Source organism: Taudactylus pleione, unplaced genomic scaffold (genome assembly GCF_031769625.1).
Source record: "Taudactylus pleione unplaced genomic scaffold, aTauple2 ptg000305l, whole genome shotgun sequence".
Classification (NCBI taxonomy): domain Eukaryota; kingdom Metazoa; phylum Chordata; class Amphibia; order Anura; family Myobatrachidae; genus Taudactylus; species Taudactylus pleione.
The window spans coordinates 10,221,635-10,241,228 of NW_028284706.1; the positions used below are offsets into that span (position 1 = coordinate 10,221,635).

General features: G+C 42.1%; 1 protein-coding gene across 1 annotated transcript; it reads left to right on the plus strand.

Moving 5' to 3' along the window:
* The first annotated feature begins 122 nt into the window (after positions 1-122).
* On the plus strand, positions 123-18,338 carry ABHD10 (abhydrolase domain containing 10, depalmitoylase). The gene is made up of 5 exons (XM_088442105.1): positions 123-265; positions 9,510-9,693; positions 12,471-12,582; positions 16,194-16,331; positions 17,696-18,338. Exons 1-5 carry the CDS (start codon positions 166-168, stop codon positions 18,035-18,037), a joined length of 876 nt encoding a protein of 291 aa, XP_088298231.1. The 5' UTR covers positions 123-165; the 3' UTR covers positions 18,038-18,338.
* Positions 18,339-19,594: the final 1,256 nt, after the last annotated feature.

Here is a 19,594-nt window from a genome sequence, read left to right on the forward strand (position 1 = left end):
CTAGGGTCATTTTTTTTCCTCAATAATGCTAATATTGCGCGTGCACATCCTCGCCACTCCCACCGCCCGTGTCACGTGCAGCAACAGAGAGGGCACGAGGACAGCCTCCTCCGGGTACGTCACGCGGGTGGCAGGGCGGACGGGTCATAACTGGCACGTGGGATCATGGCGTCTCGAGCGCTGGGGGGACCTCGCACCTGGGCGCTTGCGCTCTGCACGCGGGGAGCAGCTCCCCTGCAGCCCAAAGTTACCATGCACCCCGCAGGTGAGAGCAACCCTCCCCCTGTCCATGCACAGCACCCATACAAGTGATACAGCCTTCCCTATCCTGTACAGCACCCATACCATTACGATACAGTAACTACGGGTAATATGTATAATATCCCTTTAAACCGGGACAGTCATGAATTACACAGGTTCTGTTGCTAGTTAAAAAAAACATGTAAAATGCGGGCTTGAAGTCAGCCAGCCAGCCACAGAACCTGTGCAATACATGAGTGTACCGGTTTAAATTAAAAGTATATAATGTAAGGTAGTGTATAGATACCCTTCAGTAGGGGGAGGTGTAGTTTAAAAACTTACGTTCAGGATGCCGGCTGATGAAACCCGGCACCAGAATCCTGATCTGCGGACAGAAGACCAGCACCAGAATCCAGACACAAGTGGAGATGCCGATGACAGGATCCCGACAGCCGGCATCCCGTTTGTAAGTACAGCGGGCGCCCTTAGCTGTTAGCCGTGGGGGGGGGGTAGGTTTAGGGTTAGGTCTAGACTGTACAGGGCTGATGGCCCTGTGACGTCACACCCACGTGACTCGGCCTGAAAGGGGGAGGGGCGGGGATGCTAACGGGGGACCAAAAGTGTCCCCCCGCAGACTCGCCACGCTTCGGCATGGTGGCTTGCTGCGCTCGCCACAAATATATATTCCCCCTCTATGCCCTAGTGGATGGTAACGCAGGAGCGGTCCAGCCTCCTGCAGCGGTCACGTGGTGTCTACGTCACAGAGGTCCTTTCTCCAACTTGGAAATAGCAGCAACCGTAAGTTTAGGCACCCTGGGGGGTTAGGAGGGGGGAGGTTAGGGTTTGGCACCACCGGAGGGTTTGACTAGAGAAAAGGAGGGTTAGGGGGTAAACTGATAGCATACTTATTCCCTGTCTGGACCCTCAGCATCGGCATGCCTCTGTCAGTGTCTTACCTTTATTCACAAATACCACCAGGCGGTCATCAGGTCAGCGTGCTCAATGACGTCACACGTCGGGTCCACACCACCAATGGGTATACAATCACCATGGATACCAACTGAATAACTTAATTGCTAATAAACAATTTTAATTAAGTTTTCCAACCAATCAGCTTTTAACTTATACCCCTTTGACAAAAAAAACTGTTTTTTTGCTATATGTGAATGCAAACAACCCAGGTCAAAGTCCTGCGTCCACGACCCTGCTCTGCTCTGTATCAGTGTCGGGGACTGAGACCTGGGAAATTCAAAAGTTGATAAACTTGTATTTCCCGTGTTGTCGGTCTGAAATGGGTATTAGGGGCCCATTTATCATTAATTGCAAATACAATGCGATCTGGGCACAATATTAGCACCCATGATCACATTGCAGAATGAGATGACATCATCAGGATGTATTATGGAGCACCTGTAGGGACAGGAGCTCTGAAAAGAGCTCGTCCTTGAGATGTGCTCCGAGGGCTGCTGAGCATGCATAGAGCCGATTGCCGGGGAGTGTTCCGGGGGAACCCTCTGACGGCTGAATCCCCGATGTGTGGCCTCTAGGCTTCAATGGGCTACCACCATCTTCAGATGGAGGTAGCTGCGGGGGCCAATCTCTGGAATACATTGCATTCCGTAAATTGGTAAATATGGCAGCATCACATCCCCCATAGAAACCTATGGGGGATGCGGCTGCCGGCATGAATGGAGGGATCGCAGCATGTATCGGAGATATCTGCTGCGGTCCCTCTGTACTACATCTTGGGGAAATATTATATTTGCTGTTAATCCCCGAAAACAGGTGTTTTCCGGGATTAAGCCGCAAATGTACAATGATAAATGGGCCCCTTAGTTTTGTAACCTGACCGATTCCACTGTAGGTATACATAACACTTTCGATTTCTGCTAATAGAGGTAGTAAATGCTTGTATTCATAGTGCCACCTGTATGTTTTCTATACCTTCTGCATATTTAAACAGCTTGCTGTAATGTAAGACAGGACCTTGTCTAGGACTGCTAGTTCCACAGCAACTGGAGTGCTACTCTGTGTCTACCTCTGATATGCAATTATCATTCCAAATTGTTCCAACACCTTGGACAGCATAAAATAAGTTGTATTTACCCGAACCTCACCACATTGTTGAAATAAGTTGTGATGTAAAAGTTTTTTTTAAACATTTGCTAAATACATTGAATAGTTTGTATTTATATGAACATTTAACGTCCTCAAATAACCACTCTTTGTAGAATAGTAATGTTTCATCCTCCTTCAAAAATGTAGTGCATCAAAAGGACACTGGGGTAGGTGTATTAACTGCCGAAGCGGCATCAGCACACAATATTTACCGCGCAAACCCCCATGTATGATTGGGGTTTAGGCGGTAAATCACAGTGGCGCCACCTATACGCCCCTGTCATTATCGGCGCTGGTATCTACAAGATAGCAGCACCGATATGCAGGGCTGTGCATGAATGGTCAGTTCGCCTGATCGTTCTGCCAGCTGCAGCTATTCTTATCGACAGCTGCAGCTTGGCAATGCCATATTTCCCAAAACAGGGATAGTGCTGTCTCTGCTGCGTGGGCTGCCAGCTTCAGAGCTGCACAAGGGATCCCGCGCATGCTCAGTGGAGCCAGCCGGGACTAGGCTGATGCGCTGTGAGCTTTAGTGGGGATCGCCGGCCGATGAGATGTTAATATATCTCATCGTTAGTGCTTCATGATGCGATAAGTGCCGCTATAATACATCTCCCCATAGCTAGATATTGGTAGGTCCCTCAGCATCATTTTGTAAGGGCCCTCCTTGTAAATCTCAAGTGTAAAAAAAACAAACATGGACGTGAGAGCTGTAGTTTTTTACTAATGTGTAGTGTATATATATATATATATATATATATATATATATATGTGTGTGTGTGTGTGTCAGCATACTCTGTAGCACTTTACTAAAACTGTACTCCAGGTTTATGCAGCTGATTTTTTTTTTTAGTAGGGATGGCCATTGATGATGTCTGCCACTAATGGTTGATGGTTTTTGCCATTTATGGAGGAGATCCTATGTTTCTCCACCATCAATGGCAATTAGGGAAGTAATGTATTTTTCCCCCTCCCTCGGTATGGTGTCTATAGAGATTAGACCCACCTCCTGTAGCAGCCCGCATAGCCCAACTCCCTTCCCTGATTGACTTGCCGCCTGCATCCCTTCTCCCACTGTTTTACAGGCGCTGTGATGAAGATCGTCATCAATGTAAAACACATATGACACCATTGATGGTGGACCCTTAGATGGCCATCCCTAGTTTTAGATGTTGCATTGTTAGTGGAAATAGAAGACAGGGAGATATGTTTATTATGATTTTTTTTTTTTTTTATATAGCACCAGTGCTTTACTGTACTAAAACAAGACTGGGTATTAACAAACAAATAAGTAGGGGGGTCCTGCAATGTACAGCCATGACCAAAAGTTTTGAGAATGACACAAGTATTGGTTTTCACAAAGTTTGCTGCTTCAGTGTTTTTAGACCTTTTTGTCAGATGTTACTATGGTATACTGAAGTAAAATTACAAGCATTTCATAAGTGTCAAAGGCTTTTATTGGCAATTACATTAAGTTTATACAAAGAGTCTATATTTGCAGAGTTGACCCTTCTTTTTCAAGACCTCTGCAATTCGCCCTGGCTTGCTGTCAATCAACTTCTGCGCCACATACTGACTGATGGCCGCCCATTCTTGCCTATTCAATGCTTGGAGTTTGTCAGAATTTGTGGGTTTTTGTTTGTCCACTGGCCTCTTGAGGATTGACCACAAGTTCTCAATGGGATTGAGGTCTGGGGAGTTTCCTGGCCACGGACCCAAAATTTCGATGTTTTGTCCCCCAAGCCACTTAGTTATCACTTTTGCCTTATGGCAAGGTGCTCCATCATGCTGGAAAGGCATTGTTCGTCACCAAACTGTTCTTGGATGGTTGGGAGTTACTCTTGGAGGATGTTTTGGTACCATTCTTTATTCATGGCTGTGTTCTTAGGCAAAATTGTGGGTGAGCCCACTCCCTTGGCTGAGAAGCAACCCCACACGTGAATGGTCTCAGGATGCTTTACTGTTGGCATGACACAGGACTGATGGTAGCGTTCACCTTTCCTTCTTTGGTCAAACATTTTTCCAGATGCCCCAAACAATCTGAAAGGGGATTCATCAGAGAAAATAACTTTACCCCAGTCCTCAGCAGTCCAATCCCTGTACCTTTTGCAGAATATCAGTCTGTCCCTGATGTTTTTCCTGGAGAGAAGTGCTTCTTTGCTTCCCTTCTTGACACCAGGCCATCCTCCAAAAGTCTTCGCCTCACTGTGCGTGAAGATAAACTCACACCTGCCTGCTGCCATTCCTGAGCAAGCTCTGCACTGGTGGTGCCCCGATCCTGCAGCTGAATCAACTTTAGGAGATGGTCCTGGCGCTTCCCAGATGTTCTTGTGCACCCTGAATCCTTTTTCACAACTATTGAACCTCTGTCCTTGAAGTTCTTGATGATGCGATAAATGGTTGATATAGGTGCAATCTTACTAGCAGCAATATCCTTCTCTGTGAAGCCCTTTTGTGTGCAAAGCAATGATGACTGCACGTGTTTCCTTGCAGGTTACCATGGTTAACAGAGGAAGAACAATGATTTCAATATCCTCCCTCCTTATAAAGTTTCCAGTCTGTTACTCTAACTCAAACAGCATGACAGAGTGATCTCCAGCCTTGTCCTCATCAACATTCTCACCTGTATTAACGAGAGAATCGCTGACATGATGTCAGCTGGTCCTTTTGTTGCAGGGCTGAAATGCAGTGGAAATGTTTTTGGGATTAAGTTTATTGTCATGGCAAAGAGGGACTTTGCAATTCATCGGATCACTCTTCATGACATTCTGGAGTATATGCAAATTGCCTTCATAAAAACTGAAGCAGCAGACTATGTGAAAACCAATACTTGTGTCATTCTAAAAACTTTTGGCCATGGCTGTATTGAAAAAAGTAAGTTTCATTGATTGTGTAATGATCCAGCTAAATTGCAATGGGAAAAAGAGCTTAGTGGGGCTATGTGGTCCAGTCACTACCTTTTTTACACTGGCCAAGTAACCCGAGTTATTGCGACTCAGTGTAAAAGAGTCGCCGAAATATAAGCCAGGTCCAGTGACCTGGCAATCCAACCCAGGTAGCAAGCAGGGTTGCACCTGGGATGGACCCAAGTTACAGGCCATCCGCCCGGGTACCGGTTACAGCATAAGAACAGGCGGGGCATCGGCGTTTGGAGATGATGTCATCTCCATCACCCATGTGCAGTATAGATGGCCTAACCTGGGCCAGAGACACAATGTGAACGGGATCTGTCCTGGGTTGGAACCTGTTCTAAATCCCTGGTCAGACCCGGGATTTTAGTGTAATAGGGGTATTAGTTTTGTTGGTTTGGAGACATAGAAGCATTATCCAAACATTCCCACCCTGACATAAGAGTAGATTTGTCAAGCTTGACAAATCATTGTGTCAAAAGTGCCTATGGGAAATTTGATATTCCCCTTGTAATATTTAATGTTTTAAAACAATTATCAAATATTCAAAAACATAAAATAATAAAGACAAAAGCTTAAGGGGGGAATTCAATTAGCCGCGATAAGCCACTTTTTTGGGGTGAAAATTTGGCTTATTCTGCAGATTTATAGTTAACGCGCACTCCTATTAGCCACAACTTTTCACTGGTGCAAATTCTCAATACCATTTGCCGTGAAAAGTTTTCACCACCTCCAGGTGAAAAGTTGGGGAAATTGTCTTTTTTTAAGGTAAAAATGTCGGGACTTGGTTCGGAACCACTGGGAACACCCTCCTTAATGACCAATTAGACCAAAATAATTTTCTAATTAGCTTAATTTGGCCAATAATTAAAAATTTTTTGGGGTGATAAAATGCAAATTGCAGGAAAATGGGTTAGTTGATGTAGGACAGGTATATGTGGGTGCTATATGAGTGGGACAGGTGTTTTTAAGATTGCAGGTGGGTATTAGAGGTGTATTTTGAAGGTTTTTTTAAATGTCTTTAAATGAAACAAATATATACTTATATTCATTTTTATGTACCTCAATTAAAGTAGAACATTTATTTTGCGAAAAAAATACACTTTCTATCAGTATTTGAATGTTTTAGAAAAATGTATATAACTGCAATTTAACACAATTTAAGAACCCCACATACTTTTATTATGGTCACTAATACCCCTTTCAGACATCTCGAGAATCCCGGGAATTTGGCCTGCCTCGGCCAAATTCCCGGGTACCAGAGTCTGTCTGAAAGGTGCCTACCCGGGAACATGTTCCCGGGTAGCCGCCCCTGCAATCGACCAGGGTTTTTCCCGGGACTCAAGTCCCGGGAAATTACCCTGCTTCTGTCTGAATGGTGCTACCCGGGAATTTACTACTCCCGGGTACAACCAAGCAGCTTTTACATTGACAGCGCAGAGCGTCCTATAGGACGCTCTACGCTGCTGCTCATTACAATGAGTTGGCAGTGCAGAGCGTCCTGTAGGACGCTCTGCGCTGCTGCTCATCACCCCCCGCACCGGTGGCTGTGGCGCTGACAAACGAGTCAGCGACCATGGCCGGGTCCTCACACTGGCGCTGGAGACCGCCGGTGGTTTTCAGCCACAGCGGGCCGCCCGCACTCCTGCTGGACCACCAGGGTAGATAGGAGTTATTATATTATAGATAGAGGCTGCACTTTGATTGGATGGCTGCCTGCTGCATGATGATGACATCATCAGCGGCAGCCGGAGAGGGGATAGGTTAGGAAGAGCAGAGGAGAGGCAGGTAATATTTAAAACTAAAAAACCTGGCTTATGTCTGAAAGGGGTCTACCTGGGAATTTCCCGGGTAGATACTGCAGTGTGAAAGGGGGGTCTCGACCAAATACCCGGGAATTTGCACAGGAGAAATTCCCGGGTCTGAGCAGGAAATTTCCCGGGTTGTATGTCTGAAAGGGGTATTATACACGTCTGTATGTTATCCCATTTCACTTTGCCTTTTTTTGGGGTACAGGCAGATGTCCCCATTTTCACCTATACTTATCATGGGTAAAATTCATATATACACAAGATCAAATAGGACATCATTTATATAATAGATCCCAACATATTAGCTGATTCGACACAATACATATAGTACAGCTCTTGGTTTGTGGTGCTCTCAAATTTTAAGTATCTAAACTTTTTATTTTTCTATTCTTGCCAGAAAGCAAGGGGAAGAGAAAAAATGGCTTTTTGGGGCAGTGTGCCCCAAAAAGCCATTTTTTCTCTTCTCCTTGCTTTCTGGCAAGAATAGAAAAGAGTAGAAAAATAAAAAGTTTTATCATGGGTAAAATCAGAAAGAATTATCACGGGAATGCTGCATCACGACTTTTGGAATTGGATTGAGCCAAAAACAGGTGTGCGCATAGACTTGTTAAGCGAAATCCGCACGTGAAGAGTGCAAAAACTTAGCCTGCTATAACTTATTGCATTATCTCGGCTAATTGAATTCCACCCTTAGGGGGGGGGATTTAATTAGACCCGATAAATTTTTGGGCACATAAAACAGCATGTTAACGCTTGAATTGCTTTCAGGCTATTCCATTAAATCCCGTTTTATTCATCTGAAAAACTGTTCTGTTTTTGGGCAAATACACATAGGATTTGTGATAAATTCACAGATCCAAGGGGCTCAATCCAATTAGGTGTGAATGGCGAGTAGCGAGATTATTTGTTGAAACTCACACGCTCCCGAGAATTCTACAATCTAATTAAAAATACCTATTCACACTACTTGCAGCGGAGGGGTGCGAATTGACTGCCAAATGAGATTTGCGAGAAATGCATGAAAATGTGGGTAGACTGTCCTGGACCCCCAAAATTTATAATTTTGTTAGCAGGACCGTATAGAAGGCTGTTTGTGGGCACTAGGAAGGTACTGTTGGATTTTAAATGGTATCAAATGGCTGATTTTGGGGCTTTTTTTTAAATGCGAGAAAATTATAAAAAAACAAACTTTTCGTTTAATCGCAAACAAAAAGTAGGAAAAAGGGTGATTTTGGGGTACTTTAAGGGCACCTGGAAAAAAAAAAATAAAATAATAAAAATAATTATTTTTCAACTTAAAAATTATTGTAATTAAGTTTGGGGTGCCTAAACTAATGAAAAAGTTGATTTTGGGGTAATTTGAGGAAATTTTTTATTTTTTTTACTCCAAAAAATGACATGTAATTATTGGACTAATTAAGCTAATTGCAAACTTCCAAATGCCTAATTAGTCATTAGGGTGGGGGGGGGTCCAAGGGGTTCAGCACAGTGGACCTCATTCAGAGCCGCTCGCTCTGAATGAGGGCGGCCGCTTTTCTTTTGAAAGGCGGCCTCCTGGCCGCTCGCTAAGCTGTGGGTTACCACCCACAGCTTTAGCGAGTGACTAGATGATGGTCGCGACCATCGGGGCTTGCGACAAAACCGTTGGGGTCGGGTCTCGTCTACCGCAAGCCCCAGGCAGCTTCCTGCTCTAACAGAGAAGGAATCTCCCTACTGACATCACTGGCATTCCTTCAGAAACGCCTCCGTTTGTCTGACCACACCTACAAAACGGGGCGAGCTGTCGATCAACATCGACAGCCGCCCCTATTGTAACGAGCCCCGGAGTGAGAGAATTTCTCTCTCGCTCCGGGCTTGTGCATGCGCCGTGCCCCACCATTGACCCGCTTGTGAGCGGGTCTGAATGAGGTCCCGTGTCCCAACATTTTAACCTTAAACTAAAGATTTTCCTATCTATCTCACACCCTCAGGAAAAGTTGCGAATTCAGTCTGACTGATTCGGTGCAAGTTGCTAATTGGATTGCACAATTAACTTGAAGTGAGAATAGCAACTCGCACCTCAGAATTTGCATCTAATAGGATAGGGTACTACTTGCCTGGGCTTGAATGAGGGGCTTGGCGGGGCCAGTATCTGATGCCCACCCTTATCTGTTAGCAGCCCAGCACATACTGCAGTGGAACCAAGGAGACTGCTGCCGCTGAGCAGCAGCGGCAGTCTCCTCTGCCTGTGTGGGGGTGGGGGGGGGGAGCGATCGCACTGAATCACCCCCTTGGGCACTGAATATGAGACTGCAATATCAATATTGCATTTTTATCTCTATACGTATAGCATGTTTTTCATAATCTCTGCTACAGTGTTTTGTTGATGTTGTGCTTCATTTTTTAAAATATATGTTTAACTTTTTGGGTGTTTTTTTGTGTTCATGTAAAGCTTGCAGGTTAAAGTCATCCGTACAGTATCTAGCACGACAAGATCTACCTAAACTAGCCTACCAGAAATTAAAAGGCAAAAGCCCTGGAGTCATTTTCTTGCCTGGTTATGCATCTGACATGAATGGTCAGAAAGCATTGGCCCTTGAAGATTTCTGCAGATCACTCGGACACTCATTTATACGGTAAATAACAATTGTACAGGAGTTTCCTGGAAATTATGGTTTCAGTTTGAAAAAGTCACAAGTTCATTGTAAACGCAATAGAAACTGACAAGCTGCAGCTTGCATAGATTTGTTAGTGGTATCTAGCATAGGAGGTGTAATTGAAGCTTTTACATGTTCTTCTCCCTTGGTAATGGTTGTCCTAAACTTGGATGTCACAATGTGTCAAAATTTTCAGATGTGGCAAAATAATGATTAAGCACTTTGGATTCCCAGGCCGTTGGGAGGTTAAAGAGCTGACCTCCTTGCCATGGGATTTATATGCATCATGTTGTCTTGTGGCACCTCAAAACATGATATTTTTAAATGTAAACTTGTTCCAAGGAGTTAAAGCTGACTCAAATGTAGATTGAGAAGAAAAAGCATAGTCCTTACAGTGGACTAAAGAATGTATGTTTACATTATGGTCTTTCCTATGAAAATGTTATATTGTAAAATAAAAAAAATTACAAAAACAAGATAGTGCTTGATATAGATATATATATATATATATATATATATATATATTTTATTATTTTTTTAATATCTCAAACTCGGTCCTATAGGCCCTAACGGTCCAAGTTTTAAGAATATCCATGGTTGAGCACAGGTGATTAAATCAAGACTGAGGTACGAATTAAGTCACCTGTGCCCAAGCATGGTTATCCTTAAAACCTGGGATGTTAGGGTGCCTTGAGGACCAAGTTTGGGAACATCTGTCTTACTTTAATAATAATGTAATTATCTTGGATGAGCCTTCTTATGAATCATAAACAGTATTGCTTGCTTCAGTGCCTTTAATTGAATATTCAAAGATGCTTCTAATTTGTGTTTTTAGTCTGAATGCTGAATGCAGCAATCTCTTAGAAAGTTCTCACATTTTTTTCTTTTGTTTCTTCAGACTGCGAAAGACAGTATGAAAATTGGTGTAAATAATATGTAAATCTCTTTGACATGTATTGATAAAGGTTCAACAAACAGTGCAAAATATTAAAAGGAGGGAAACCAGATAAACATTCATAATGTGTCTTAAATGGGAAAAATTTATTTAGCTTGTATAAATAACAGCTGTAAATAAGGTCTATTGTAATTTTGTTTTCAACCTGTGCTTTCAAGACCGTATCCTACCGTTGACTGTTTTAATAATTTGCATTGTAACCATCAGTAGAGAGCAGTAGCTTGAGACTTGAATTGATGCGCAAGTATAAATCTCAAAATATCTTCCATAACATCCACCTCTGCCATCACATGAAATGCTGAGAAGCTGTGACAGCCATACTTGTTTCCCTCCAGAGAGGTATTCCAAAGCTAAAACATGCATGTTAAATGGTACCTAACAACCTATTTAACCACTTAACTGGCGTCATCGCATGTGATGCGACCTCAGCAGCAGTGCTTCAGCTGGCAAAGTCGAAACACATGCGACCTCGGTGACACCCCGCTTCCCCCGGATTTTGCAGAGGAGATCCGTTGTGCATTTGTGCAGAAAGGGTCTCCTCCGACTCCCCAGAAGTGATGCAGTGGTCTGTGACCGCCAACATCACTTCCAGAATGCCGTGCGAACGGCACTCCTGGGCGCATGTGCAGGGGTTTGCAGTGCAAAGAGAGGAACTTGGTTCCCCTCCAAGCACTTTGTGGTTGATCTCTGCAAGTACAGAGATCAGCTTCAGCAGGAGTCCACCCTGACACACGCTCCACTGCGCTCTGCATACAAGAGGAAGGGGGGTGTAACCGGGGGGGGGGGGGGCAGGGAGATCTAACATCAGTGGGGCTGAGGGGGCACTAATAATGAGTAATATGACTCTGGAAGTGGTGTAAAATAATGAAAATAAATAAATACTGGTCACAGGGGAGGAGGAGGATGGGGGTCTTTTTCCGGGGGGGGATGCTAATTTAGAAAACAGGGATTTGTTTACTATTAATGGGGTGTGTTGGGGTTATTATTATTAGGATTTATGACTACTGGGGGGGTGTCTTGCTTATAGGGGGTAGGCAGTTATTTTATAATGGGAGCCTGTGGACACGGAGGGATGGGTGGGTTGGAAAACACCCCCCCTAGATATATACTGTATTTTTTAAAATAAAATATTTAAATATATTATTACAAATAATTTTTAAACTTCATTAAATAAAAAAATAAAAAAAGACAATTTATGAGCTGTATTCTGGGAATTAAATCGTCAGTTAAGTGATTAAAGAAAAATGGAGATATATCTTCATTCGGCTGTGCAGCACAGCAGACGCGATATGTCTGTGAAAGACGTTCATAGACATATCGCTGGTACACAGTGGCCGATGGGCAGCAGATATAATGGGCGATCAATTGATCGGCCAATATATCTGTCAGTGTGTACCCAGCTTTTAGGCTCTTAAATTGCTGATATGAGAACAATAGTTTGCACTCAGCTGCTCAGTAAATATAAATAAAATGTCAAACATTTTAAGTTGTGTCATGGTAGGGAAACAAAACATTTTTTGGGGGGGATGTGGTATGTTAGGTCAACAGTTCTCGAGTCGTCATGGTCAATACATCGACATACTTAGCATGTCGACATTAATCATGTCTACACGGTGAAATGTCAATGTGATGGAAGGTCCCTGGTGGCCCAGCTGTCATTTACCTGGTCCCGGTGGTAGGGTGCATCTGCAATGTTGTCTTACGGGTCCCAGCGGCTGTGTGAGAACTTGCATTGTCCTCTTTTTGTTATTACCTTGATTACTTTTAAAATGAGAAACTTTGTAATATTTCCTCATTTCAGGTTTGATTACACTGGATGTGGGAGTTCTGAAGGAGATATGAAGGAATGTACAGTTGGGAAATGGAAGAAGGATGTGCTTTCTATTCTGGATAATGTGTCTGAAGGACCTCAGGTTATCTTCCTATTTTGTTCCATCACAAGCAGCTTGTCTTGTTTCAGGTTCCTTTATAATATAGGATACCAAGAAAATGTGCACCTTGGGAAAACCATGTTGCACTGCAGGTGGGAGATACAGTGTGCAGAGATATTTAGAGCTGGGGGGAACTGCAGTAAAAAAAAAATTAATGTATTTGCACTCCTTACATTGCAGCATGGTTATTTTATGCTCTGCTCCCAAGTCTGAATCTGCCCCAAAATGTTAACGCCACACCAAGTGACTATAGTGGTTTTTAAATAGCTGCCAGGAAGTTAGTTGGGTAACAAAAACAAAAGTCACAAAATACAGTCTGCGTTATACTTGGGGGGGTGGATCATTAGGTCTACAGTAAATAGACAATGGAAGATAAACACGCAATAGGTCGACAGGGACTGAAGGTTGACACACTAAAGGTCGACTAGTATAAAAAAAAGTCGACAGGTACTGAAGGTCGACATGGTCATTGGGTCAACCCACAAATGGTCGACACATGTTTTCTAGCTTTAATTTTCACCCTAATCCTAACCCTCCCTTCTGGTGCCTAACCGTCGGGGTAGGTGCCTGTCCCTAACCGTCCCTTCTAGTGTCTAACCCTAACTTTCCCTCCTGGTCCCTAACCGTCTGGGTAAGTGCCTAACCCTGACTCTAACCCTAAAAAGAAAATAAAAAATGTGTTGACCATTTGTTTGTCGACCATATGCGTGTCGACCTAATCACCATGACGACCTTCAGTATCTGTCAACCTGCTTACTAGTCGATCTTTAGTGTGTCGACCTTCAGATCCTGTCGACCTATTGCCTGTCTATCGTCCATTGTCTACCCAAACATTGTCTTATTTAGTGTATACCTAAAGACCAGATACCTATACTGGGATGACCACATTGCTTTTGGATTATATTTGTTCTTTTTACTTCCGTCTTTAATCTAGTTTGAAAAATGCAGCTTGTCAGTCTTTTTCAATATTTAACCTGGAGGAGACAGGTCTTTGAAAGGCATTCTATATATTTTCAATACATTTTCTCTTTTGATAACATGAGATAAATATGTGGAAAAAAAGACAAAATGTGTGATTTAAAAATCCAGTACTATTATATTTGTTTACTTCATAGTTAGAAAATAAAAATGGAAATTGATACATAGCATTAAGAAGCACATGTACCTTGTGTAGGAGTACATTGGGTACAGAAATTAAAAAACATACACCCTACAGCATTCCCACAAAGCTTTAAACACAATCTATGATCTAAACAAAACTTGGGTTGTTATTTTACTGTATCAAGGACAAAACTTTTATTAAAGAACCGCTATATACCAAAATAAAAATACTCTGAACAATGGAGGTAAAATGTATTGCTCATTGTAAGCTGACTTGACATTTAATAGAGTGGTAGGTAAAATGATCATACTCTCCATCAGACAGCTAAAGTTCCTCCTACATCTTGAGCACCATGTCCTTAAGTGATCCTATACAGGTGTATAAGCTCAGAATGCAGTCCTGTACATGAATCCACCATTCCTCTCAGTATAGTGTTGTCACACCTGTTGTTTAGTTGGAGAAACCCACCACTCTTAGGGGGGAAATTCAGTTAAAATCAAAAAGCCCCTAAGGCAGCCGGTAGGCTGCACATAACAGGAATTTTTTTTCAGGTCTGATCAGACCCGAAAAACATCCCCAATTACGAGCCAGTTAACGGGTGAAAACACTCAGTTAACACCTTGGTCCGTGAAGTTATTACGGACTCTGTGTTAATGCCCGTTCATTGAAAGGGCGTTAACAACAGGCTTGGGTGAAAAGAGGGATGTAATTGAATAGCCTCAGGCATTAAAACCCGAGGCTATCACCCTTTTTCACCCACGATAAATTATCAGGGCTGATTGAATTCCCCCCTTAGCATGGTAACCTCCTGCTGATGAGGGAAAGAGCATGAGCAACACAGGCGTAGATCGTGTCGCTATATCTCTTCCTACTTTGCCTCTTTACCAAGTCGAAGCAGGAAGCAGTACTGATAAGATCTCATCTGCAGGAGTGAGGGAGTGAAAACTCCCCCCTACGAAGATTCCTGCCTGAGCACAGAGCGTATCAGCCTAGTTCTGATGCGCTGTGTCTCACCTCCCAGCCGGCTCTAATGGACGTGGCGCGAGATGTGCGTGCAGCCCGGAGCATACAGCCGCCGCAGCAGGGACCCCCACAATAATACATGGGGAGAAGCGGTATCAGCTTTTTCTCCATATAGCCCATTCATACATCTCCCCCACATTTTGTTAGATATAAAGCTTGAGTTATTTCATCTATATTATATTATTATTTATCTCCATAATACACACGACTTGATATATTTTCCATGGAGACTTGCTGTATAAACTTTAACTGAGAAGTACTTGGCTTAAATGCTATAATCGGCAAGAGATAAAATCAGAATCTGAAAAACATTCTGAGCATCAGCATTGGTTCCAGAATGTTTTATTTACGTAAGCCAAAAGACAGTGGTAAAACTTCCAATCAGGAATTAGACACAAACAGGGGTGTTCAATTATCGGCAATGTGCAGTCGAGATGTGTGACTACAGATGTCATCTGTAATTACGGTACAGTAACATTGTGGATTTTTCTGCACACCTGATTGTGGTCATGAGGTGCTGCAGAAATGGTTGGAAAGCCGGCACCTTGTGGGCAATGCCACTAGCTGAATTGCCCCATAGTATAAGAGAGAAGGCTTTAGCAGTCCCTCTTCTCAGTCCAGTAGAATTCAGTCACTATTATTAGATAGGCATGTCAGTCATTTTGGGCCTACACACGCGGAGATAAAGATACTACTTTTCCCAACAAAATTGCTGTATAGAGAGGCTGATGAGACACAAATAATTACATTTGATACCCATAGCTTTTAGTATGTATTATTGTGTAGGTTTAAGTGCAAACATTAACATTTCACCCCTACCCCATCAAAAATACTTTGATGAATAAATGTTTTATATCTGATTTAACACATCTATGGTTTATTAGTGTGTTTTAATTAAAAATACTTGACAGTCGATGGTTAGATAAGCCATTGTACTGAAAAAAAAAAGTTTTGTTCTTTCATTTTAAAATTTCTGTGGACCTGATTCAGAGGTAGACACTAATCCATTCGCTCCTGCTACTTTGTAACCAGCAGTTCTTTGAAAATATGCAAATGCTGCAGCCACCAGGATTTGTACAGAGAAGCCCATTGGTGGCGTCTTTGATCCGTCCCTTGTGTAAAAAGTTGCACATTGGTCGCACCATCAATCCTCTGAGCAAACCCTATGGTTGCTCAAAATGTCCGTTGGAAGACGGTCGCCAGAGCCCCTGCAACTGCGTACACAGACGCGCCCCCGTAACGGTCCCAAAATACCTGTGTGTAAACTCTCCACCCCCCCTTTAACTTCCACAGTCACCGACTGTCAATCACTCTGCGTCCGCCTAATTATTACTAAACTCTGCAAATATCGGCATTGTCTCCACATCTGAATCAGGCTGTGCGTGTGTAATTTCTATGTACATAATTTTTCACGCATTGTATCTAGAGCACCCTTCTGTTCCTTATTTTTTGTTATGTGTCTTTAAAGATATTAGTTGGCTCAAGTATGGGAGGATGGCTAATGCTACTTGCTGCCCTAGCGCGACCAGAAAAAATAGCAGCTCTTGTTGGTGTTGCCCCAGCTGCTGACCATTTTGTCACAGTGTTTAATCAACTTCCATTAGAGGTAAGTGCAGGCATATTCATAGAGCTTGGACATCTTTAAGTATAGTATATCTAGATTGTTAGCTATAGAGTAAAAGTGGATCCGCACTGTTTTTCTTATCCATTTCTTTTACTGTGCATTCAATGAGATACCTTATCATATCTAGAGCAATAATTTACATTAATTTAGAATATTCATTTCAGAACTCCCTTGAAGTGATATTTTACTTTATATTGCCCCTTGTTTTAAAAACACTACTACTTTGCATCGTATGAATGGTTTTCTGGTAGGGGAAAAAAAACCAGCTGTTCGTGTAACAGTAGATAGTGTTCAAATGGGCATTTCCTCTTTAAAGTCTGAGCAGTGTGTTGGTATTTTATGTTCCCCACTCCCTTAAGAAACCATATTCAAAATAAGAAACATAGAACTGGTATTATTTTTATATCGAGATGCATCAATCTGTACAGAGAAATTGAAAGTCTGAAGCGGCCCATACACGGCGCGATTTTTTTGCACGATGTAGACGATTTCGATCAATCAATCGTAACGAGCAGTCGTGCACATCGTTTGTTGATTCTGTATGTTTTACGATGCCGATGTGTGTCCCTGCCGTTGTATAGCTGGATCATAGATCTTAGGACAAAACCGTGTTTGTGATCTATTGTGTACGATGTGATACATATTAGCATCTGTATCGTATGATCATAGCGATCAATCGTACACCATTTGAACACATCGTATGGAGAATTTCTAGCGAAATCATACAACACATCGTGATGTTTCAATATCGCACCGTGTATGGCTGGCTTTACATACATTCAACAGCAGTGCATTATTTTGACCATATTTCGAGATTTTAAAGCCGCAAGCCAATGGGGGAAAAAAAAATAAAAAATTTTCATAATATAAAAGGATGTTCCCGGGTAGGCCGTGTTCACACTGCACCCATGTACAGTGGAACTCTTCTGCCGGAGCTTGGAGATGACATCACTTCCAAGTGCCGGGAAATCTGGATCTTCCCCTTCTCTAAACGGGACAAGGGTCATCCGACCCAGTTTACCTGTTTGCACTGCCCCTGAACCCGGATCCTACCTGTGTCCAATCCTGCTTGCTGCCCGGGTTTATTGCAGAGTCACTGGACCCGGGTTATTTTTTTGGGAGCCGTTTCCACTGAGGCTTGACATGGGTTGACTTGACCCAAGTCTTTCACTCAGTGGAAAACGGGTATAGCTTACAAAGGTGCTTAACTTGTTATTTAAAGTAGAAAAAACGTATGTGGGTTTATTACTTTAATTGCTTTCAATACACGCACAAACAAAAATAAAGCATTAAATGTTGTAATAAGCAAGATGACTGATATATTTACTGTAACTTTTTCCTTACAGGAAAAGAAAGCAGTTGAGGAAAAAGGTGTACTTAGTCTCCCCTCAAAGTACAGTGAAGAAGGTTTTTATAATATTCCTTATTCTTTTATTAAAGAGGCAGAAAACCACTGCATATTAAATAGTCCTATACCCATAACGTCCCCTGTGCGACTGATTCATGGCATGAAAGATGAGGACGTCCCATGGCACGTGTCAATGAAGATTGCTGACTGTGTGCTTACTACTGATGTAGATGTCATTCTCCGCAAACACGGTCAACATCGGATGAGTGAAAAGGATGACATGAAACTTCTTGTGTACACAATTGATGATTTAATTGATAAACTTACAACTTTGGGATAAACTAATTCAAAATACACGGTTCTGTAACCAAAATCTTCACCTAAGTGTTCTCCTATCACACTTCCCTTAATAATTACATGTTTGCACAAATCAGCTGCATATAATTATGTTTACATAGAAAAATAACTTTATTATTCGCTTCTGTATTCACTGCAATTTTATACTGCCCAAATGTTCTCCTTTTCTACTTCCCATATAGTAAATGTGAATATTTGTTATTGAATTGTAAATAATTTGTTGTAACCGCTATAATACTAGTGCATGTATTTCTAGCAAAAATAAACTAATATATATATCTACATCTTCAGGTAACACATCTGCTGTATTACATAACGGCACTCATTGTTCGCGTTCAATGTGTTTTGTTTTTTTGTTGTGTTCATTTATAGAATTTTTAAATCCAAATAGCAGTACAGAGATCTGGTATGAATGATGGCATGGAAAGATAAGTAAAGTAAAGAACAAATATGAGAAACCATATAGTGATATAACATAATTAGTGGCTAAACAGTCAAGAGATGGATGAAGAATATCAGGGGAAGCAAATAGTAGGGAAGAAACAAAGGTGATTATATCACAGGCAATACAAATGAGCAAACAACTTCCAAATATACAAAATTTACTCTGATTATCTGCAGCCTCATATTACAAATTGAACACATCAAAAACGGAAGTCCCATTTAATGTTCCGCCCAATCTTTTGCTTTCTGTTAAGACACAATTAAATTATAATTGGCAATCTGTTTCTCTTCGTTATTTGGTAATCTCCTTGTAAGCTGAAGAGGAAACTCTTCTGGAATATAATTGTGGCCCCGTGTTAAAACAGTTTATTGCCTTCACGAAAGGATGAACCACAAGGTTTCCTGGATGGGCAGAATGGCGTCTGTCAAAATGGCACTTCCTAAACTTTGCTTCTATTTTTATCTATCCCTAGGACCCTCCCCTCCTCATGGCTAAATAGATTTCATGCAGTTTTGAATAAATATATATGGAACAACAAGAGAGCCAGACTTGCTAAAAAATATCTTATGATGTCTAGATCGGTGGGGGGCTTATTTTATCCTAATATAGAACTTAATCAAGCAGCGTGCTTGGTCGATCAAATCAGTGATTGGACTACAGTGCCCTATCCCTAAACCTTGGGTCGAGTTGGAGGCTGACATGCTGGGAAAATTTCCCCTTGTTGATTTGCTGTGGATTCCGTCTAGCTTTAGAGTTTTCCCTAAACCTATATCCAGGGCATCACTTGCAACCCTTAAAGCATGGGACAGTTTTATTTGTTCTTTTACAGTTTAATCCACAATCTGCTAAACTTTCTATCCAAGACCTGTCATATTTAATTAAAATCTTTCTTTCTGGTGCACTAATGGTATTCAGACTCTCCGTGATTTGTTTATTAACAATACTCTTCTGTCATTCTCCCAGTTACAATCTTGCTTCTCTACCCTCCAGAGACTTTTACAAATTTCTTCAAATAAGACACTGGATACAATCCTTCCCTTCCGTGGTAGCTTTGAATTGGTATCGTCCCCTCCCATGTCCTATCCCGTATAACCT

Coding starts and splice junctions, on each gene's coding strand:
- ABHD10 (XM_088442105.1), top strand. CDS start 166: ATGGCGTCTCGAGCGCTGGGGGGACCTCGCACCTGGGCGCTTGCGCTC. Junction 266..9,509: donor AGTTACCATGCACCCCGCAG/GTGAGAGCAACC, acceptor GTTCATGTAAAG/CTTGCAGGTTAAAGTCATCC. Junction 9,694..12,470: donor CTCGGACACTCATTTATACG/GTAAATAACAAT, acceptor TCCTCATTTCAG/GTTTGATTACACTGGATGTG.